Genomic DNA, 23,654 nt, shown 5'->3' with positions numbered 1-23,654 from the left:
CCTTCCCCCACCCTCTGCCTCCACCCTCTGCCTCCACCCTCTGCCTCCACCCTCTGCCTCCACCCTCTGCCTCCACCCCCTTCCCCCACCCCCTTCCCCCACCCTCTGCCTCCACCCTCTGCCTCCACCCTCTGCCTCCACCCTCTGCCTCCACCCTCTGCCTCCACCCTCTGCCTCCACAGGCGTTATAATTGTAGTGCTATTTTGTTGCTACCCATATTTATTCAAAAACATCCCAGGACAAATAATGAAAAAGTCACCTAGTAAAACACAAAATAGGTATTTTGTAACAAGAAGGACTGAGCAAAACGCGCTTTTAAAAAGCCATTATTTTCAGCGGTGTCCTTGTTCAGCATCACCCACCTACATACCCTTGGTTAAAATAGATTCAGTAAATGGATTAAAGTGTGTGTGTGTGTGTGTGTGTGTGTGTGTGTGTGTGTGTGTTTGTGTATGAGCGAGAGACAGAAAAAGAGACAGAAAAAAAAAATAATGCAAGTCACTGTGAAACGTACAACCAGTACAGAGTGTGGAAGTATTTCATGTTTTTCTTTTCAGCTGCCTCACTTTAGTGTCTCAGCTGTGAAGTCAAAAACGTTTTCACAAGTACGCACATCACATAAGGTCGTCCTACAGCAAACCCCGAATATGAATATTAGAGGCTTTTTCCCCCCACAGGTCTGAGAGAAATGAGAAGTTAGAAGTCTGGCCTTCTAATGACGGTGAAAGATGCTTGTTAATTTTCTAGATAAATGAACAATGCATAAAGAGTGCAATTGAACGTTCACAGTTCAGCTTCAAGATGGACCCCATACCTCTTATCTGTCTGCTGTCTCTCCATCCAGCTCTCTCTGCATACGCCTCTGTCTGTTCTGAGCTCTTGGATGACTGGGCTCATGGCCTTGTGGAAAGAGTGGGCTGCTGCTTAATAGTGAGACAGATCTCTGGGACCTTAATGGCTTATCGTTAATTCACGTATGTACTGCATCATCAGATCCACTAATGCTTTTAACCATTATTATTTCAGGAGGTTAGGCTAAATTTGATGAGCAGTTCTTGGCATGGCCGCGTGCAATGACCCTTCAGAGAGTAAATGGCTTTTTTTTTAAGTAAAACTGCAAATAACCTCTATTCTTTCTTAGAAATATTCACTTTATTAAGTTTATTGACCAGTTTATGAAGATGTACACCCTGTGTGTGTGTGTGTGTGTGTGTGTGTGTGTGTGTGTGTGTGTGTGTGTGTGTGTTCAGTGTTGTAATGAATGCTGTATGAATGATTTGTGTTTGTGCACATGCTTGTCATTGTTTCACTCATTCACTGAAGCAGAGATCATGATACAGAAAAAGAGAGGAAGAGGGAGTGAGATCTATAGAAATACTACAGAAACTATGAAATGCGTTTGTCTTCTGAGCCTAATCCCAGTTTTCTGTGTAACGTTCGGAAAACAGGATGGAAGTACATTCTGTGGTCACTGTGGTTGTTTTATCAGGATCAGTCTTCTCCCTTTCTCTTTCCAAAGCATCCTACAATCCTAATATGCCTTCTCAACCCATAGACTGGAGATTATTAATGAGACTGCACTGCTCTCTTTGGGAATTAAATGGTTCTGTTTCACTAAGTGCCAATATGCAAGACTATGAATAAATTAATCTGAGAAAGTGCAAAAGTCTCTTAAGACTTTTCAGTAAATCAAAATGCGTGCTGGGTTATGAATAGTTTTTGGATGTATTACAATAATTCCATACCCCGTTAGGTTAGTTACTTCATCATTCATCATCATTTCACCAATCACAGAAGAAAATTGTAATAAATGATCAACGATATTGCAGTAAAAAAAAATTAAAAACAAAACACTGTGATGGACTGCTCATTACAGCACTACTAATGATGTGCTCAGCATGGTCACTGTACATTAATAAGGACAGCCAGTAGCACTTTTGCATATTCAATATCAGGCACTGGTGTGGCTGATCTAATCAATAGTTCATTTGAGTACGTACCCATCACAAGATATACAGAGACACTTGGTTATATGTAAAACTAATAGATACATCAGGTTTAGCTGTCCAGTGCTGTTGCTAGTCAATAGGATCCATCTACATTCATTCACATCTGCGGTGTGACCTTAATAAGCTCCATGCTTCCATTGCCCACTCTGGCTGTCCTCACAACAACAACATTGCCCCCCTCCCACACACACACACACACACACACACAGAGTCCTGCCCCTCCCTCCGGGAGCTCACTCTCACGCCCAAATCTAATTTCCCCTAACAGATGTGGTTGTGGCGACCACTTCTCCCAGCCCAGTCTCATCTGGGGAGTGCAGTGGAGGAGAGCCCGTTACTCCCAGAACACAGTACCAGTCCTGCTCTCCTCACCTACGGATGCTTGAGAAGTGAGCATCTGGAACTATGAATCGGCCTGCCTCTCCCGCCTGCTGCCTGTGTCACATGGCTCATCGGTTTGGCCTTAGAGGGAGGGAGAACGCAGAGCTAATTAGCAGTTGTTAGGTGCACAGACATCCAGGATCACAGGGAACGAACACAGAGCTCAGACACCCTCCCTGTAGCAGTCTGGGTGATTATATGGCAGCTCCCTGTACACTGTGTGTCCATAGCAGCAGCGCAGCCCCTGGAGAATGGAGATCCAATTTAGCCCAAGTGGAGAGGCGAGTGTACAGGACAGAGGTTGAATTGATTCATTGACTTGGAGGGGCGGGAGAGCAATAGCTGGTTTTATGCCTTTCAGCTGGAGTTCTTTTTGATTCAGAGTTGGGCTGGAGAATGTAAAGCTGTCTCATATACCACCGTTCGCCTAGTTCATCCATGCAAAAGCACTGCATTTTAGAGCTCTCTCCCAAAATGACAAACCATTCACTTTGAGCTTTTCTTAATAAAAGTGCCACCGCGTTTTTTCCCCCTCTGTCAATTCATTTTAAAACCTACTTAGCAGAGCAAAGAGTAGCATGCACCTCCTGGGAACTATAGTCCTCATATTTTTTCCAAAGGAACTGGCAAGAGATCAACATTAGATTGTACCAGCTAAGTGCTGACCCGCCTGGCTGCTTCGGTGCTTAATGACAGAGCCAGAGGGAGCAGGCTGTCTTTCCATCTCCAAACCATGAAGGAAGGCGGGACAGTTTGGTAATGCCGGAGCCCTGCGGCTCCGCCACACAGCACTTTCACTGAGAGTGCCGCAAGGAGTCATGGCTGCTTGTGAGCTTTAGCTGAGCAGAACTTTTTATGAAACGAGATGTTTCTGCATCATTATTTCTTGAGTATTCCCGTGCTCTCCTGCGTCCATGTTTGTATAAGTGGTGGCCATATTGTCACTGTGAAAGCTGATAGCAGCTCTTCAACTCTTGTTCATGACCATGAATGTGTGGTTAATCCTCACATATCTCGCAGGGTTCAGGGCCAGTTGCCAGCTTTCCTCAGCTCTCCGTCAGCGAGGCTGTGGACTGAGGCGGTGTGTAAATCATCTCCATGACAATGGCCGTGCGGGGCAGCTGGCTCTTGGTTAACATGCAGGGGAGGGATATCGGAGACCCTACCGACGCGGCACATGCATGCAGATGGGAGCCGTTTTGGTGCACAGGAATAACAAAGCTACGGCCCCTCCGTAGTCGTGCAGATTGTCGGACGGCATCCTTCAGCCGCGCTCACATTTGTAATTGGCCGACATGGGTGCAGGTTTCCACATTGTACTTTCCTGGAGCTTTATGCATGAGAGCTACAGACACAGCCAGACGAGCGTGTGCTGAGGCTCTCCTCATCTCTGTGTGTTGTTTGGCGTATGTAATGAATACTGCAGTAGAGGCACTGGACTAGACCTCCTCTGCTCCTCGGTTTGAGGGTTCTGGTTCATTGCCATCTATGCCTAGTGCCAAAGAGACTCAACATCAAAGGGATGCAGAGGTCTGGCTCACCACGTGGTGGTTATATTTAACTGCTGTAATAAGAGGTCTGAGAATCGCTCTTGACATCAGGATTCGTTTATTTTAAAACTTGAGCCTATTCTTGTTTGCTGTTCATGCTGTGCAGTGGGGGGAGAAAACCCAAAAGCACACACACACACACACACACACACACACACACACACACATACACACACAAATACTTACCACAAGTGGCTCTGATGTGGTGTTCCATTCAGTTTTATTTCAGCAAAATATTTGATAGAAGAGTTATTTTGGAACTCCAGATGTCAGAAATTGGGAACGTTTTCTTGGTAAGAAAGGTGAAGACAGCAGCATGGTTCAAAAGCTTCTAATTTAAACCTACACCTCCTCACAGAGATCTGGAAATATGCAAGTGAATATGAGCTCTGCTAAGTAGAGAAAGTTGGATCTCAGTGGTGCTTTCTCACTTATTAGAAGAGGGGCTGAAAATGAGAGGGCAATGCAGAGAGACGATAATAGAAATGAATGCCACACCTCAGGAAGCAGGGCCTGACTATTCTGAATGCATTCATGCAATGGCATTACAATTGATTTTGGAGTCCTTTTGTGCCAGCATTCAGCAACACTACTGCTTCTATTTCTTGGCATTGGAAGTGTCCAGATTGGACAGGCGTGCGGAGGATTCTTGTCTGAGCTGTGTCAGTGCGAGGGATGGGCCTCTGAAAGCCCGGCGCCGTAAACACGGGCTGCTCCAGTGACCCGCCGATGAGGGCTTTAGCACTGCTGGGGTTCTGCTGGCGACAGACAGCTGCGCCTCCTTCACTGCTCACTTTCCCCTAGCACACCGTTGCACTGTTTATGCAGATAAGTCCGTGTTAGCTGCCAGAAAACAGAATGAACTCAGGCCAGTTGGAGCAGCACTAGAGGTGTCCGAAGGATCTGCCTTATTGATTCCCCTGATGGATCTAATGAATCTCATTGAGTGTGTCCACCAGGGGTGACCGCTGACCTTCAGCGGGGTGTAATGTTCGAAACTCTGCTCTTTTCTCTTTCTCTCTTGCAGTCTTCTCTGCACTGTTCTTTCTGGCCTTCCACTGTTTGACATTTTTGTTTGCATGTGCACTTACAGGGTCAAGGTAGGGGGGCAAACTGTGCCCTGACCACTTGGTTAGAAACCTTTAAATTCTAAAACGCCTAAGCACAAGACCTAAAGCAAGAAGGGAGACTGTCAGGCAGACAGACAAAAAGAGAGTAAGAGAGAGGAAGACCCAAAGCATAATAAACAGATGAAGGGTAAGAGAGTGGCAAAGAATCCCGTCTTGCGCGTTTAGACAGACATCAAACACCCATTCCCTCTTTCTCTGATATGCAGGCAATTCAATGATACAACATAAAAGAGCACATTTTCCATATACAGACCTCTGGACCAAACACATACAATAACACCTTTAAGCATTCACAGCACTTGACTACACAACTGAGCTGTGGGCTGCTCACTGGGAAATAAACTCAGACGCACACACACACACATGCGCACACGATACATGAGTCAGCTGTGCGCTGTCACTGGTCTGTATGAAAACTTTCTGGATATGCAGTTCTGCCACACATGCTCCTTTGGTCATTTAAGACTCTAACCCTACAAAGTTTGTGTGTGTGTGTGTGTTTTCTTAATTCCTCCCTCCTTTTTTAGCCCTTTCAATGTGTGTGGCTGTGGTACTAAGCAGGCTTACTGAGTGTTAATAACATGTTAATAAGCTGCATATGAGCTTGTTACTAACCTGCTTTCCTTCACGTAGCTCCACAGTAGCTCCGTCGCTCAGTCTATTTTGCTGGCTCATATGTCTCTTACTTTTAAGTGCCTTTCTACCCATGAAGAACATCGGGGAGGTCTGTCAACATTTACTAAGAATGATCCTCTCTGAGACCTGGTACATAGAGTACCGAACGGAAGCCTTCGTGACATGTGGAGTGATTTATTGTTTGCTAGATATAGTAGCTCAAGTGTTTGTCAGTTCACATGCTTGTAATGTTTATTAGTCAGGCACAAAATATAAGCTCAGTGGACTCATAGGTGCGATATATAGAAATAGAATAATTTGAGGCATTTTACGCATTTTATGATTTATGTTAAAAGCAATGAAAACCAAATTGACTGCTTCAATTGAAATTCCATGTTATATTTAATCACTTTTGCAGATATGCATTAGCTCATGTTAGTGATCTGAGGTGACCATTCCCAGCAACCGTGTAAGCCACAGCTGTAGATACGCAGCCACGCTTTTGGACAAATGATTTCAGAGCCTTCACGATCCTCATATGCACACACCGTTACCGTGGTCAGTAAGGTCACTTGGTGGTCCACGAGGTCATTTATGTCTCGCTGATGGGCTGCTGGTGTGTGGACAAAGCAAGGCAACACCAACCAGGTCACATCCAGGTAGGATATAGATGTGAATGTTCTCTCTTCTCCATCAGGCCATGGGGAGAGCTGCTTCGCAGATATGACATGGACATCCATTGCTGTTGCTATAGGCTGCCGAACACGTTTGTACAAGCATACGTGGAGTAGAACACCTCTTCTGTGCTCTTATGTTTTGATTGATTAGTAAGCCTTTTGTTTCAAACAAAGGCATTTAAATATATGTCACACCTTAATCTTTGAGCAAGACCAGTTATATCGGAGTTAGACGGTTAGACGGTTGCTTTAAACAAAGTTTTAAACAAAGATTCACTCGTGCTTTCGGTTGGAAGGAGCCGTTCCGACCTGACTAGGCCAGCTTACCGCCCCTCACCAGGGCGCTCGGAAAGAGCCTCAGAGTCCCTGCTCTAAAGTAATGAGTGTAATGGCTGTGGCAGAGGTCTGGACAGAGGCCATGCGCATCTGTGGCACGGATGACTCCGCCGATGAAGATGAGTGAGCAGCCCCCGGCTCGGCTGTGCAGTAAAGCAGTTGTGTGGTGAATGCTTAAAGGTGTTAGTGTATCGATCCAGCCTGTCTGCTGTTTGTGCTCCCTCTGCCTGGTGATGAATATGCATGCCCAGGGAGTGAGAGACAGCTCCACTTTATCTCATCCTGTTTTCTCTCTCTCGCGCTCTCTCTCGCTCTCTCTTTCTTTGCCTCGTTCTCTCTCATCATTCCTCTAAATCACATCCAACTCAGTGCACTGTACTCTGACTCCTTTGCACCTGTCATTTCATTATCTGTGTATGTTGTCTCATTCAAGATTCCCTGTCAAATATCATTCTACAATCGACATTCCCAGCCTCTGCACTGTACCACACCTCACTGTGCCTCTTTCATTCGCTTTCATTCCCTCTTTCAACTCTGGCCGCACATTTACTCTCTCTCACTATCGCCTCCTGGTAGAGTGGGCTAGCATGTGAGTTGTGACTTTCTATTCCTTGCTTCAGTTGCTCTGACATCTCATCCCCCCCCCCCCACTTCAAAAAGATATGCAGCCACTGTCCCTAGTGGCCATTTAGCAAATTACCTACTGAACGCTGAAACGCCGCATCGGCGGCAAGGCAGCTGAGGGAGATGTCATAACCGTGGTGTGAACACGAAAGAGCAGATGTTTATTGTGTTACAGCTTGTTACTTTCTCTCAGCCTCCTACAGAATGATGCAGCTAACTGGCCTAGTGATTGCAGTCCTGAGACCTTGGAGACATAAATCAACTCTTATGGAGAAACGTTTCTCTGTTTGTTTCTCTATCTATTTGAAGGTTTCCCTTTTTCTTTTTTTTTAAGTCTGGGGTAATCTGGGCCTTCCAGATGGTGGCATGTCTTAACCAAGGGAAGCGCCTCTGAAGGCGTTCTGTGATATAATTTGGTATAAGAACTTTTGATTAATGAAAGACAGGGCCAGGGGGCTTTTGAGAGGCTATCTCGCTCCATGGTGAGCGAAGCCGTGAGATTGATGTGGGAGGAGAGTGGCAGAGAGAACAGGGGCAGCATCACAACAGGATTAATTCCCTCATTCCTCAGGTCACGCAGGTCATGCAGTCTGGGCTGGAGGTGCAGACAGGCACATGCTGAGCCACAGTGATACACACACGCACATACACACACACACACACACACACACACACACACACACACACACACACAGACATACAAATACACACACACATACACACACACAGACATACAAATACACACACACATGCACACACACACACGCACACACACACACACACACACACATACACACAGACATACACAAACACACATGCGCACAAACACACACACACACATACACACACGCACACGCACACACACACACACACACACACAGCAGAGATTATAGAAGAGGTTATAGTGCTACAGATAGAGTAAGTCATAAATCTAAATTATTAGTGATGTTAGTTCACATACTCATGTTACAATATTATATTATCAATTTTTGCTTATTCACTATTTTCTGTGTATTAAACACACACACACACATATATGAATGCATGCATACACACATACAAATTGACTTAGAGATGTCTAAAAAAAGGAAGTGTGTTTTTGAAAGTGAAATATTTTTTATATGTCTATGAGGTAGCAACATCTTGAAGATGTTTTTGAAATCACATGGAAATCATGAATCCCCCCAAAATGATATTCTTAAGACTTTATTAGATGTACAGGAGCTTTGAATAATTTACACAGCTTAAGTCCAACAGTCTGGTCAAATATTGCTGGTGTGAATCAACAGATTTGAAAGAGGAATGAATTTGCCGTGTGTGAGCGTGTGCGCTTCTGTGTGTGTGTGTGTGTGTGTGTGTGTGTGTGTGTGTGTGTGTGTGTGTGTGTGCGTGTTTTTGTATGTGTGTGCCTGTGTGCATGCATATGTTTGTGGTGTGTATATGTATGTCTGTCTGTGTGTGTTTGTGTGTGCACGCGCGCGTGTGTGAGTGCATGTGTGTGTGTATGTGTGTGTGTGCGTACGCCTGTGTGCATGCATGTTTGTTTGTGTGTGTGTATATGCATGTCTGTGTGTGTTTGTGTCTTTGTGTGTGCATGTGCATGTGCGTGTGTGTGTGTGTGTGTGTGTGTGCGTATGTTTGTATGTGTGCCTGTGTGCATGCATATGTTTGTTTGTGTGTGTGTATATGTATGTCTGTGTGCGTGTGCGTGTTTTTGTATGTGTGTGCCTGTGTGCATGCATATGTTTGCATGTGTGTGTGTATATGTATGTATGTCTGTGTGTGTGTGTTTGTGTGCATGCGCGCGTGTGTGCGCGTATGTGTGTGTGTGTGTGTGTGTTTGTGTGTGCGTGTGTTTGTGTGTGCATGTGCGTGTGTTTGTGTATGTGTGTGTGTGTGTGTGTATGTATGTATGTCTGTTGTGTGTGTGTGCATGTGTGTGTGTGTGCATGTGCGTGTGTGTGTGTGCATGTGTGTGTGTATTTGTATGTCTGTGTGTGTGTGTGTTTGTGTGTGTGTGTATTTGTATGTCTGTGTGTGTGTATGTGTGTGTGTTTGCATGTGCGTGTGTGTGTGTGTATTTGTATGTCTGTGTGTGTGTATGCGTGTGCGTGTGCATGTGTGTGTGTGTGTGTGTGTGCGCACACCAGGCATTTCTGGTGTCTGGAGACTGTGTATCCCAAGCATATAGCTTTATCATCCCCTCCCCCTCTCTCCTGCTGTGACATTTAGATGTGCAAACATTCTTTAATTCACTCTAGCCATGTGAGGCTGGAAAAGCTAGCCCTGGTTCTCGACCACCAGCAAAGCCTGGACTAATGACTCACTTCCTGTCCAATTGACACATGAAGGGCCCCTGTCAGGGGGTTCCCTTAGGCAGCCGCACAGCGGTGGACCAGGGCCGGCCGAGCAGCGCCCACCTGACAGGACCAGTCAAACTGCTGTTAGACAGCCACAGTGCTGGGCCACAGTGTCTTGCTCCAAGGGAGAAGGCTCGGAGGGTGAAGAAAGGTTGTGCCATTTGACTGTTCGTGACCTTTCAGGATCCAGAGAGAAAGCGCTTCTTTTTTCTTTTCTTTTTTTTGACAGCATGACCCAGACTTGATCACATGGTTGGGGCATTTCACATATCCCCTCTGAAGAAAGACTTAGTCAGAGGATGAAAACAAGAAGGCCGTTTAGGAAATGGCTTTTCAGTTTCTTTCCATCTCTCTCTGGGACATGACACATGATGTCATGGCTCTTGTTTATTGGAGTGTGCCAATATACATGAGCTCGTGCTAAAAATGTGCAAGAGTAGAACCCATCACTTGGGCTTGCCCATTAATCATGCTGTGTTTCCTGTGTTCTGGCATCCAGGACTAGTGCAGCTGGGATTGGGATTAGAGCAGGGAGAGAGTGCTGGCGTTTTAACCTCCAACTGGAAGTAACATACAGAATGTGAAAATGAAATCCGGAGGTCTGGCGGATCAGGGACATACTGGAGGATTATGGGTCGAGTGCTCTCCATTTGTGCTGCCTGCTTCCTACAAGATGGGGTCTTTCGCCGGCTCAAATGCCCAGATTGGAGGCCAACCATGCCAACAAAAAACTGAGCAGGTTTAAGAGTTTTGCACCCCGAGTCTGTTTGGCATCAGACCTGGGGACTTCTTTGGGACTAGCAGCTTGGGTGGAGATGTTTCACTGGGAGCTCATTACTCCGCCCCCACTGTGTGCGCAAGCATGGGCATGAAGTAGCGAGCCGCCTATCCCAGCAAGCAAACCAGGCCTGCTGCTGTGTTTGAAGTGCATGCTGTCTGTCCCCTACACACTCCAACTTCCTCTCCCTGTGCATTGTAGTGTGTCTGGCCCACCAGCCAAGACTAAACACACAACCCAAGTACACCACCCAGACAAAGGCTAAGGAGCATGTTTCACAGTCTGTAGCAGAAATGAGTGTTCCCAAAGAGCGAAAGAGTGGAAAACCACCAGCGCGCATACACACACACACGCCTGCACTCACACCCTCAGCTGTTCTGAGAAGAGAGCTTGCCACAGCTGGACATAGACGCCAGCAGATGAGACCCTAAGAGGGTCTGAGAGATGGCCCTGTGGATCAGTGCTGAGACACGTCAAAACTGTGAGTTTAAAAGAACACAGGAAGGAACAGTGCCAGAAATAGCGAGAGGAACTTTAGCAAACAGACAGGAAGAGAGCCCCATGTTTTGCTCATGCCTCTTCCACGCGCATCTTCGGAATGCTGCCCAGTCCTGATTCTGTACATCGCTCATTTTCATGTATCCCATGAGGCAGGCAAAGAAAGGGAATTTCTTTTTTCCCTTCTCCGTTTCAAAGCTGTGCTTCAAAGGTGTTGTTTTTGTTTGCTAAGCAAAGGTGTACTACGCCGTTGCATCTCTGTGAACAGTGATAGATGTTCATGACTGCTTTCTGGCACATTCGCCTGTCCTCCACTGCCTAACAACACCCAGTATGACCTGGGAAGTGGAAAGGGGGTTAGTGAATATAAGTGACCCCTGGGCTGGTCCCTGACTCGCACTGTGCAATACAGGTTAGAAGTCAGTGTAATAAGCTCAGCAGCGTCCTTCCAGAGGTGCAGTTTCACAAACACTAACCCATATTGTGCTGTGCACTGTGTATTCTAGGCATATAGTAATCTAAGATTTTACTAATTTCAGGTTTGGTTCAGTTACACAGGTTTTCAAATGAGCCCTTTATTCTTCCTGCTTTTGAGAATAAAATGTAATTATAATATTCTCTCTCCATGAGCATGAAAGCTTTCTAAAAACTTGTTGGTAAAGTTAAGGCCATCTCTCACTGCTAGCTCGTTCCATTGGGGGAGCGACCTACTTGAATGAGATCCCATATTTCAGGATTCCTGACACTGCGGCAGACTGACCTTCATCATAGTGTCCCGAGGCACACGGAAAGTGACGGCAAAGGAGAGAGGGAGAGCGAGAAGGAGAGAGACGTATAGAGAGAAAGAAGGAGAGCCGTGTCCTTGCAAAAAGCCAGTGACCCTGATGAAGTTGATCTTTCGGAAAATGTTGTCTCAGGAAAAGACTAACAAGCTCTGAGGTGGCACAGAGGCTTTACCTCAGATTTCCCCTCATCTTCAGTACACTGAGACTACTGACTGCTGTGGTGTAGTTTTTGGAGATATTACAGTTAACTGTAAAACATTTTAGAAATGGTGATACTAGTACAAGCTCTAACATAATTGTCTTTACACTGTGGAAGCTGGCGATGTACTCTTTATCTAATAGCTTCTAAGAGTTTACGCTGTGTGTGTTGTGGTGGGAATGTGTGTGTTGGTTTTGTATGTGTGTCTCTTGGATGTGTGTGTATGTGCGTGTTTGAGAGAGAGAAAGAGAGAGAGGCAAGCGCTAGTAACTCGTCATGCATCGATTTTCGAGGTGGAAAGCTCACTCAGATGGAGAAAGCTCTTTTTCCACAGTGTGACACAGCTGGGCAGTTTGTCAACTTACAGATTGTGCTGGAGCAGAGAGAAGCGAAGGGCAAAGCCCACACATATCACGGCACAAGGTCACGCTACACCACCCCTAACTGCTTCCTATTGCCTTTTTGGAGTTGTTTTCTCCTGACAACTCCAACTCAGTGTGCTGGGCTACGTGCATGAACTTTTCGGGAGGAATAACCCCGGTGACTGGAGAGGATTGTAATAGAGCTTCTGTAATGAGTAGCCCATAAACGCTGTGTTTTGTCCGTGGTCTCCACTAATTCAAGGTGCACTGAGCCAGTCACCCACGCTCCGTTCGAAGCAGCTCCCGGCCGCTCTCGTCCTGTTGATCATCTGACGTCACTTTCCTCATCACTGAAAACTCACTGCCCTTTTTCCACTCTGAGCGTTCTTTCCGTTCACCTCAAGGTCCTGAAAATTCCCTGCTCATGTCAAAGCTGTAATAGCTGTATTAAGTCGGGGACTGTTAGAGTGACTGTTAGGTCACGTTGGGCCAAATTAATAAAACCTACCACCAGATTTAATGCGACATTAACAGCAAATAGCGCTGCTGAACCGTTTGTCCGTATTCATAAATGTGGACTGCCGGCGTATTTTATCATTAGCGTGATGTATGGTGCTAGTGCATTTTGTCCTCATTTGCATACAATGTTAGCAATTCATACTAGAACACACCTCAGCAAAACATACCACCTGAACCTGTCCAGCGGTAAGTGTTCCTGTAAGAAGCCGATGACAAATCTCTTGGAAAGGCACATTTTTTGGTATGCTTGGAGTGAGCGTGATAGTAAACAACTGCAGTAGTAGCAGTACACAAAGAGGAAGGGGACTTGCTTCAGCAGGATCTCAGAATGCCATGAATGTGCCATAAGAAATGTAACTTTAGCTGTTCCTGTGCAAGAAACGATAGACTGAGGAGAGATACCATTTGCTGCTCTGCAATCATTTAGAAGAATTACTAGTCATCCACTCAGCTCAACCATGCAGTTCCTGTCTTGGTGAAAGTTATAAATATATTACATTTTTATGTGGCTGGCAGTTTCCAACATACTACTGGTCTCATGACTGAGGTTAATCAGTCATCTCTCGCTTGGCATGGGTCTTTAATATGAATGGCCTCATTTACATGTTGATTTTGATTGGCTTTCATCTGGGCACAGGTGAATTTATCGCAGCAGTAAGTTGACATTGTTGCAATAATTATCACCGCAGTAACTTTATGAATAGGTATTAAATACAGTGTCGCACATTTTGTGTGACATAGCACAGTTACTGTCAAATGTTATGAATCTGGCCCATTGTGTTTACCTTAGTTGAAAGGCCATTGGTAGAAGTAGGACTTGCGAGAGCAGCAGCACAAAGCCTGACCGTCGACCTCAGCTTCCCAGTGAAATCCTGCGGCTTGGCCAACACTCCCATTCCAGGGAGCTGCTTTCATCCTCAGCAAGTGCAGTCCTTCTTCAGCTCCTCTGATCTTCGCATCCGACCTTCATCTCGTGGCCTCTGCGGGGGTGAGGTGCGCCAAACCAAAGGCGTGAGGTCCCTGCCATCTTCACCGGGCAGCGCTTGGTCACTCGAGAGGACCTCCGTTAGTGGTCGCACCGAGTGAACTCAAGCCAGCAGGGTACAGCTTCGTAGTCTGTCAGCTCGCGTCCTGTAGGTGCATGAGGGAGAGTGCACGCCACCAATCTTCCCAAGGTTAGCCACTGTCTGCACTCCCTTATCATTTACCATGACAAGTCTGATTAGCTTCGGCATGGCAATGTACCCTGATATTTTATTATGACAGCCCAATTAATTTAGCAAAGGTTCCCTCTGAAGCGTTTTAATGAAGTGGATTAGCCTGGAGTTGCACTTCAACATGGCCTTAAAATAGCCAAGAAGCAGACACTGGATGGGTGACTGGAAGCTCAGTCATTTTTATGGTCTAAGAAACATTTGATTCAAGGGCTGAAAATCATTTTCAATTGAGAATCCACTTTAGTAGTGAAGTTTAGTCCACAGCATGGATTCACCTTTGACCAGAAGACCTCATAACCGTGTTGGGTTGGAAGACTTTTTTTTTATCTCTTCTCTCTGTGCAGAAATTGCCTGCAAACAAAAAGGAATTTGTTGAGCCTTTATAGGTGAAAGTGGTCTTACTGATCTGTGGAATTCACCAACAGTACACACTTGTCAAAACTCTTTAAGTTCAAGATGCACCTAATTACTGGACCATGGTAATGGTTTAAAGATGACTTAAAGTCTGCTGGTGGATAACGTTTATAGGTGGCAATATTGCAGACTGTAAATGTTATTGGGGGTTATTAATAGTTTTCACCATGTGTGTCAAGAGCTGTGTGTCTGAGTGCAGAGAGGAATGGTGTCTGGTGCTTCAGTAGCACACTGAGGGTATGAGGCTGATTCTGTGCCTCTGCATATACCACACTGTGACACAAGCACAGCCAATGACAGTCAGCGCTAAACAGCTTCAAGTATTTAATGCTTCAACCTAAGGGCCTTTTTTGACAGCCTACACTCCTTCTCCTTTACAACATGTCTTTCATGTTGAGCGCTCTAGCAGCAACACTGCTGGAAGAAAAGGGATAAACCATAACAAGCCCTGCGTTTTTCATTTGTTCCCAGGACTGGCTGAGTAAGTTTGGCTACCTCCCTCCAGCAGACCCCGTGACCGGGCAGCTTCAGACCAAAGAAGCCCTGACCAAGGCCATCAAAGCCATGCAACGCTTTGGGGGGCTGGAAGAGACTGGTGTCCTCGGTGGGTGCCTTCTTCCACTCTATATAATAGTGTATATTCATGTAAAAATGAGTGAATGATTGATGACCGTATTTGTGCATGCGTGTGTGCATGTGTGTGTGCGTGTGTGTGGTTCCATTTGTTTTTGTGTGTATTTTCTGTGCAGACCAGGCCACCCTAGGCTTAATGAGAACACCACGCTGTTCACTGCCCGACGTGTCAGAGGCTGAAGTGGTGGTGGGAAGAAGGAGGCGGAGCCTTGCTCCCCAGAACAAATGGAACAAAAGACACCTGTCCTGGAGGTAGACTGACAGCAGTCGATATACCTCATGCATCTGACAGCCAGCAGCAACTGGACCTATTTCACACCAGCCAACACATGTCTGTCTATTTAAAGACAGCAATACCAGTTTAATGCCAGTTTAGCAATGCTGATAGTGAGAGGTGAAAGGCGAGAGCAGAGTTTTGTGGTGTCTTTGTGGTGTCATAAAAAAAAAGCTTGTGGGTAGAACAATTTTGCATCGACATAGAACCTCGACACAGATGGGCGCTGACTGGAGACTAACTACTGATGAGAGCAAAGTGTGTCCTGATGATAGCGAGACAACGAATGTGTGTGTGTTCCCATATGTGTGTCAGCAGTCTTACGCATGTGTGTAAGCTGCACTGGGTGGAGGTTTTTGGTAGGCCAGCATCTCAGGTTTCGTAAACCCTTCCGTGTCTCTCATTACCAGGGCCGTCTGTGCGCTCGCGTTCCCAGCTGTGCCAATCACAGCCCTCACCTTGCCCGCTCTACCATTCCTCGATCCCGCCTCGAGTGTGGAACGGGCCGAGCCCACAGTGGGACTCCATTCAGATGTGTGTTGATTGGATGGAAACTGCTGCAGAAACATACATTTTATTACACTTATTACACTGATCACTGGATCAGAGTTTATTTTTCCATAGTTCTTGTTTGTTCACTTGTGAGGACAAATGAATGCAATTACATATTTGTTATTATTAAATTATTAGGATTTGTAGATGTTCTCATTGCAAGTTTTTTTTTTTTTTATGCTGTTAGTGCATAATTTTAATTAAGTGGCAATATTTAAGGGTTTAAGCCATTGGGTACCTAATCAAACCATTTCTAGGAATGAAAATTTTTGGTTCAATTATTCAAAATTAGAAAAATATGAAGAAATGCATATTTATCTGAGAGAGCAGTGTAGCAGGATCTTATGTATTAGTATAGATGCAGTTCAAAGATCCCCATCTCATTACACAAATGACTGTGTGTGTGTGTGTGTGTGTGTGTGTGTGTGTGTGTGTGTGTGTGTGTGTGTGTGTGTGTGTGTGTGTGTGACTGTGTGTGTGTGTGTGTGTGTGTGTGTGTGTGTGTGTGTGTGTGTGTGTGTAGGTGTGTGTGTGTGTGTGTGTGTGTGTGTGTGTGTGTGTGTGTGTGTGTGTGTGTGTAGGTGTGTGTGTGTGTGTGTGTGTATGTGTGTGTGTGTGTGTGTGTGTGTGTGTCTGTCTGTGTTACGTGCGTGCGTGTGTGTGTGTGTGTGTGTGTATGTGTGTGTGTGTGTCTGTCTGTGTTACGTGCGTGCGTGTGTGTGTGTGTGTGTATGTGTGTGTGTGGGGGGGTTGAGTCCTGGGTAGGGTAGCTGCCTTCATTACACATGGTGTCAGAAGTGGGATGGCAGTGAGGCCATTGGGAGCCTGCCCCGAGTTGCTGAGCGCACACCTGCTGTGATGGAGTGGTGTAGCCCAGTGTGAGGACCCCTGATGAGGGGCATGGGTGTGGCCCTGATGCAAAGGACAGTTGTGAGCAGTGGCAGTGTCATGCACAGGGGATACTACCTGGAGACGAAGGCAGTGTGGTGGGGATTGTCAGAAGGTGAGGATAGTGTGATGTGAACTGTCACTTAGGAAGGTTAAATGGGAGCTCTGGGTGCTATGTCAGAGAACTGGCTCTTTGGTCCAGTGGTCAGTGCTCGTGTTTGCTTCCTGTCAGCCCTGGGTTTGAGTCCTGGGTAGGTTGGCTGCCCTCAGCCTGTTACAGTGTGTGTCTGTGTCCATGGGGCAGTAGAGGAACCAGATGAAAGACCAGGGGTGGTAATAACCCTCGTAAGGCCTTGTTTTAAGAGTTATGGGGAAAAAAAAAACCTTGTTTGATCCAAGGGTAATGGAGCAGGTGTGGAGAAGGAGAGCAACACACAGAGAGAGAGAGAGAGAGAGAGAGAGTTGGAGGGACTGGCTGCTGCTGCTTCTGCTGCTGCACACTATGATATGCTGTTATTGAGGTTGCACTGAGGTGAGCGTTTTTCTAGCAGACTCCAGAGGAAAGGTGGATCAATAGCACACAGCAGTAATGTAGACAGCCCAAGCGCTACTCTCTGATCGGCTGCAGCTCCCCTTCTTTCTTTGATGTGCATGTTATGAGTCCTCAGGGAAGTGTATATATATACTATTAAAGCCGCTTCACTGTTCCGTATTACTGCCAGCATTTCTCCTATTTGTGTGAGCTTTACTCATAAAAGTAAATGTAGATTTACGTGATGATATCTGAAAGAATGACCACGAGCAGAACATTAGCATATCCTCACTTAGAGCAGCTTTGGCTCTAACTATCCAAAAAGATCCAACTCAAATGACTCTGGGGGAAAAAGCGCTGGCCAATGCGATCATCCAGACAGGAGAAGGACAGCCGACTGTGTCTAAAGTTTTAGCCACAGATCAGATGCTCGGTGAGGACTAGAACAGTACTGATTGGTTGTGCAGTGGCATATCAAACTTCTCCACTATTCACTTAAGAGAAGTGTAGTCAACGGACTGCATGAGACTGCTGGATCATCCCTCCACATTAGACCGTTACCACACAAGAGATCAGTCTGCCCCTTGTTAACACCGCCCTATAATTATCCCAAATAGATTTTCCTTGTGGAGTCACAACACAAGATCTTGATTTCCCGAGCCGATTACAGGGGAGCAGAGTAGAATGGCATTACGATAAAAATCTTTGTGATCACCACCCTTCATTACTCTCTGCCACATTCTAGTCTGCAGCTCGTAACCCTTTATTTGTCCATGCATACAGGGTACCTCGCACGGTGCCCTCTGACCTTACACATGCATACAGGGTACCTCGCACGGTGCCCTCTGACCTTACACATGCATACAGGGTACCTCGCACGGTGCCCTCTGACCTTACACATGCATACAGGGCACCTCGCATGGTGCCCTCTGACCTTACACATGCATACAGGGTACCTCGCACGGTGCCCTCTGACCTTACACATGCATACAGGGTACCTCGCACGGTGCCCTCTGACCTTACACATGCATACAGGGTACCTCGCACGGTGCCTTCTGGCCTTACACATGCATACATGGTACCTCGCACGGTGCCCTCTGGCCTTACACATGCATACATGGTACCAAACACGGTGCCCACTGATCATTCGCGTGGAGTGCAGCGGCGTTGTGATTATCCTCAATCATCACATACATTTCCACACGGATGGAATGTGATTCTGCATGCTAAATCATGCGGATGTCTATATAGCGCATGTACATGATGCTTACATAACATAAGCTACACAAGGAACACAACAAAGGGAGTGGGAATCTGTTATGTAAGGTGCAGCTATAGGTTGTAGTGGTGTATACCATGTTTACCACGATTCAGGCGAGCCGTACTGCAGCGCTAGTAGTCAGTGGATGTCACTCGGTGGCTTATGATGTGATGCTAAGCGGAGCTGCCCGGTGGACTGCGAGGCTGCTCCTGATGGTGGCTTCGTCAGAACGGCACAGATGGTGCCAGAGGCAATCACTTGGCACAATCTCTGCTGCTGCTGTACTCTCTCCGGAATAAATGCGGTGGATGTGACGGGCATACAGGACTTGTGGACTCTTTCCTTGAAGTGGTGCTTTTGGACAGACCGCCGTCATTGTGAAAACACTAGGAACCAGGACTCTGTGTGGCCACACCGTGATCCCAAACTGAGTGCATCGGGGTCAGGAAATGGGTTGATGTCCCAGCTCATGATGCTCGTGATAGTGTCTGACCCTGTGGTCCGCGGTCCATATGTCCTCTTCTAGCCCGGTCATCCCGCCCGTCTCTAACAGAACTGGGATGGGATTATTTCCAAGAGCGTACGGCATATTTGTAAAATGATCACAGAGGGCTAAGCAAAGGCGGTTACTGTAACGAACAGAACAAATGGAATTATGCTTTCATGCACTGGACCTGCAGGCTGTGTGTTTCTTCCGGAGCCTGCGTGTGGCTGAGAGGGATTGATCTTGGCAAATAAAGCCTCGTAGAGGGAATGTCCTTTCTGGGCCCTGGGGCTGAGGTCAGCCATGCTGTGAGACTCAGATGAGAGGCCGGGAGAAATGAGCTCCCCCGAGGCTGCCCTGCGCTGCTCTTCTGCTGGCCAGTGTTCGCCACCCCTATGGTCTTCCCCCCCATGCTTAATGTGCATTGCATCGCGTAGTTCCGAGGAGAAAGGCGGGCCGTGACTGGGAACTAAAAGGCAACGGTTTAGAGTAGACACTTGACTGAAAATTAAAAGGCAATATTTTAGAGCAGACACGCGAACAAGTGCCCATGAAGGGAACCAGGGAGCCTCTGGGGTAGAGACAGACAGACAGACAGAGAGAGAGAGAGAGAGAGAGAGAGAGAGAGAGAGAGAAAGAGAGAGAGAAAGAGAGAGAGAGAGAGAGAGAGAGAGACTTAAACCCAGACCAGAGGCCATCGAACGCGAACCCCTGCCGAGAGTGTGTTGCGGAGAAAATGGATGAGAAATTGATCTTGAAATGTACTCCTCAACACCTCACCCTTTGTTTCCAAGCTGACTTTGGTGACCCAGCCATACCTCATGGGGAAGGGCCTCTCGATGTACTTCAGATTAATTCCTTATGTTTTGTCATCGAGATATATAGATACAGATTACAATGTAAGGGGAAAATCCAAGCTTTGTGGTAACCAGGCGAAAAGGAGTTCCCTCTGACAGTCGATACAGTTGCTGAAGTGGTATGTGAAAAAGCAAAGCCAATGAATGACCCATAGCAACGATAAACAAAAACCCTTCAGCTCCTGTGGATATGAAGACCAACAAATATCCATAGCACTGCAAGGTCTTCTAAGTCACTGCGCACTGGGAAGAGATTTGAGTACAACCCAAATTGATTCATCAGATTTGTTAACAAAGACACCATCACACATTACAGCTCACAATAACACACCAGCTGTGTTTCATTATAATAGGGATGGGGTATTGAAGATCTTGTAGATCAGTATGGCCTTCATGCACAAACCCTTCTGTAAGGTACAGAAGTTCAAAGTCATTGAGGGGGAGAACCACATGGTGTACCACAAGTATTATTAAATGCCATTTCAAAGCAACTGTTATATATATATATATATATTTACACAAAAAATAAAATACGTATTTTAGAACTGAGCTATGCAAACTAAAATGTGAAAGATTAATAAAACAAAAGGAAAGATTTAGGGTTAGGGTTCGAGAATACTGTCTGACTCTCATTTCCCTGCCTTTTAGGCTTCATTCAAATTACAAAGCTTACATTAATAGCCACTATATTCAAAGCATACCAAATGTTTCGCAGACCGTGTTGCACGACTCACATGTCAATCATGCTTGGCCCAGGTCATCAAAAAAGACGTAGACAAACTAGATAAGTAGATAAATGTCAAATCCGTGCAGTGAATCAGGCATACACTACTCAGTCAACACAGAATGCTCGATTCATCTTTAACAGAGCACTTGTGGACTTTGGCTCCTTGCTGCAGCACAGCAAGTTTGCATATGCACTGTCCTGTGCACCTTCCCACATTAACGCTCTCTTAGCTCCTGACAACATTGAAATTCTGTCCTTGAGGCAACATTCACGCGTTGCAGGGTGCTACGTTACTGGTGCCCGAGTGACCGCCGTTATGCTGCCTGGCACCTGTAAAGACTAAGAACAGTGGAATCTATTAGCCTGATCTTATCTCCGGGAAGGAGATAAGGATACCCCCACCCCCACAACTTGCAAAGTAAGCACCCGGAAATTAATTCCCCATTGATTCCCTTTCTCTGCTTGAGTGAAGGCTTAGATTGTCCTTGGTGGAAGAAATGACCATATTTGCGAGCACAGGACAGCAAGAGCAGAAGATAAAATGTAAGGGGAACTGTTCATACAAATCCTATTGGCTAATCTAAGTTTACGGGGAAATGGTAAAAGAAACTCAAAACGTTAAGAGAGAATTATGCATCTATGTGTTACTCAATGTTTGTGCTATTCTTAAGTCATTTTTGACACTGTGGCCAAAATAAGTCTCTTTTTTTTGTTTGTTTGTTTGTTTTGTATTTGCTTGTCAGTGAAATAGGATTCCAAAAACAACTTAAGCCCAATGGAAGATCAAAGCCTCTCGTTAGATGCTGCTTCACATTCAGTGTTCTTTGTGGACTGCAGCATGCTGTTTCATGTCCTCGTCAGCCCGTGTGCACTGCTGTGTTTGCAGGGTGCGCACATTCCCTAAGGAGTCAGCACTGCTGGGCCGGGACACTGTGCGGGCACTCATGTACTACGCGCTGAAGGTATGGAGTGACATCGCTCCACTCAACTTCCACGAGGTCGCGGGCAATGAGGCCGATATCCAGATCGACTTCACCAAGGCCGACCACAATGACGGCTACCCTTTCGACGGGCCAGGCGGCACGGTGGCACATGCCTTCTTCCCTGGAGAGCGCTTCACCGCAGGGGACACTCACTTTGACGACGACGAGGCCTGGACCTTCAGATCTCCAGGTGAGAGAGGCAGTACTGATGTGTGCGAAGCGGTACCTGTGAATGGGTGTCAACTGCTGGGCACACCTCTGGAGGCGGGGCTAGCCTCAAGAGATGCACTTCACCGTTGTCTACATGCCCCCTTATCTGTGCCTGTGTCAGAGGTCCACATCCTGGCTGAGAAACCATGCCGGATGTGGCTCTGTGAATAGGAGCGGCTTGGTTTTACAAAGCTGCCCAGGCAGCTGTCGGACTCGGGCCGAGGTCTCCTCACCCTCACCCACCTTCCCCAGCCTCCTGGGGATATGTGGTCCTGCACAGCAGCACAGCCTGCAAAAATTAGGCCTCAAATCAGGTGAGCAGATGTTTGCATGACAGGTGTGATTGTGATTACACAGAGAAGAGGGAAAGAGAGAAACTGAAAGAGATGGAGAGACAGGGAGTATGAGGGATTTTGTATTTCTCTTAGCCACAGTTAATTCATGGTAAAATGACTCATATTATCTCTTCCTATATGCAAAACCAACTACACAGTTAACATTTTATCCTTTTCTAAAAATATATACATAAAAAAAGAACTACAGACTTAATTTTGTGTCATTTAAAGTCTGCTTAATTAATATAAAGTATGTTTGCCTGTCTTGGCTGTAGTGTCATTTTCATGTTCACACTTCACTATCCTTACCATCTCTATTTAATGAACACACCACCTGCCACTGGCACTCTTGCGCACTCTTCAGAGAGTGCCTGTTAAGCTCAGAGAGTGCCTGTTATGCTGCACTTCTGTGACACAAAATGCCATTCAGCCATCACTTGAGATGCTTTTTTTAGAGCAACTTTGTGGAAAAACTCCTCGACTCTAACTGTCCTCATTTCGGGTTCTCAGATCTCCAACTCTCCTCTGCCACATACTTTCACAGAAACAAATTTGTGAAATCAAATTACAAGTGAGACCTTTTGTTTATTATACACAAAGGCCACCAGAAATAACTGGGAGCTTCCTTCTCTAGTTCATATCTGTTGAAGTGCGAGCATTTACAGGCTGTTTGCTTTGCTCTTTTTTATACGTTTGATTTGAATTGGTTTACAAGTTAAGCAAACAGCCTTTAATGTCTGATGGCTACTTGATCCAGTGGACAGATTTGCTAAATACACAGTCATGCTGTATCATTTCCTTGCTGTGCTTATCACCTGTCAGATGGCACTTATGTTGGGAGAGCCTCCACCAGGCTGACGGCACATCCCAATTTCTCAGTGAAACGGTGATGACTGACATGTTGTAAGTAAGTTCAGGATAGGAAACCAAACTTTTGAGGTTCAGCACATTTTGTGGACCTTAATCTCGTACAGATGGATGGAGTTCATCACAGGAACTTGAGTAATTGCGTGTGCTCCTTAACCCCTTTCTGTACTTCCTCCACAGTCTGGGGAAACATCTTCAGGTGTATTCTTGGCAGAGTCTAAAAACTTTCCCCTTTGAGGGCTGTCTGCTAATGTGTCTAATTACCTCCACATTCAAAAAGGGCATGAGGCAAAGCGTCTGTCTTGCACAATGTGAAATGTCTCCATTCGTGGCAGTTGCCTCACCGGTTGAGTGACAGCCAAAGCACCCTATGGGGAACCTCCTGCGGGTCAATTAAGTGGAGTTGAGACAGTGCTTTGTTTTGACACATGCATGCTAATTTCATTAATTATCACTTGACTATCTGCCCGATATTGCAGGCTGAAACAAGCCTCATTAAGCAGGTGTATTTTGGATTACTTTTGGATTTATATTTTGCCCAAGCTTCTTGTGTGTGTGTGTGTGTGTGTGTGTGTGTGTGTGTGTGTGTGTGTGTG

General features: G+C 46.1%; 1 protein-coding gene and 1 long non-coding RNA gene across 2 annotated transcripts in view; one reads left to right on the top strand and one right to left on the bottom strand.

Annotated features, from left to right (window-relative positions):
- LOC118241553 overlaps nucleotides 1-5,783 on the bottom strand; it is a 31,499-nt gene extending 25,716 nt beyond the window's left edge. Inside the window, exon 1 of the long non-coding RNA XR_004776170.1 lies at nucleotides 5,687-5,783. This is a non-coding gene — a long non-coding RNA (uncharacterized LOC118241553). The remainder of the gene's footprint in view (nucleotides 1-5,686) is intronic.
- mmp17a (matrix metallopeptidase 17a) overlaps nucleotides 1-23,654 on the top strand; it is a 39,937-nt gene that overhangs the window by 6,037 nt on the left and 10,246 nt on the right. The window contains exons 2-4 of the mRNA XM_027003706.2: nucleotides 14,927-15,059; nucleotides 15,205-15,340; nucleotides 21,550-21,836. Coding sequence (XP_026859507.2) covers nucleotides 14,927-15,059; nucleotides 15,205-15,340; nucleotides 21,550-21,836 — 556 coding nt within the window. The remainder of the gene's footprint in view (nucleotides 1-14,926; nucleotides 15,060-15,204; nucleotides 15,341-21,549; nucleotides 21,837-23,654) is intronic.

The sequence above is a fragment of the Electrophorus electricus genome, chromosome 6, assembly GCF_013358815.1.
Source record: "Electrophorus electricus isolate fEleEle1 chromosome 6, fEleEle1.pri, whole genome shotgun sequence".
Classification (NCBI taxonomy): domain Eukaryota; kingdom Metazoa; phylum Chordata; class Actinopteri; order Gymnotiformes; family Gymnotidae; genus Electrophorus; species Electrophorus electricus.
This window is presented reverse-complemented; position numbering and strand designations above follow the sequence as displayed.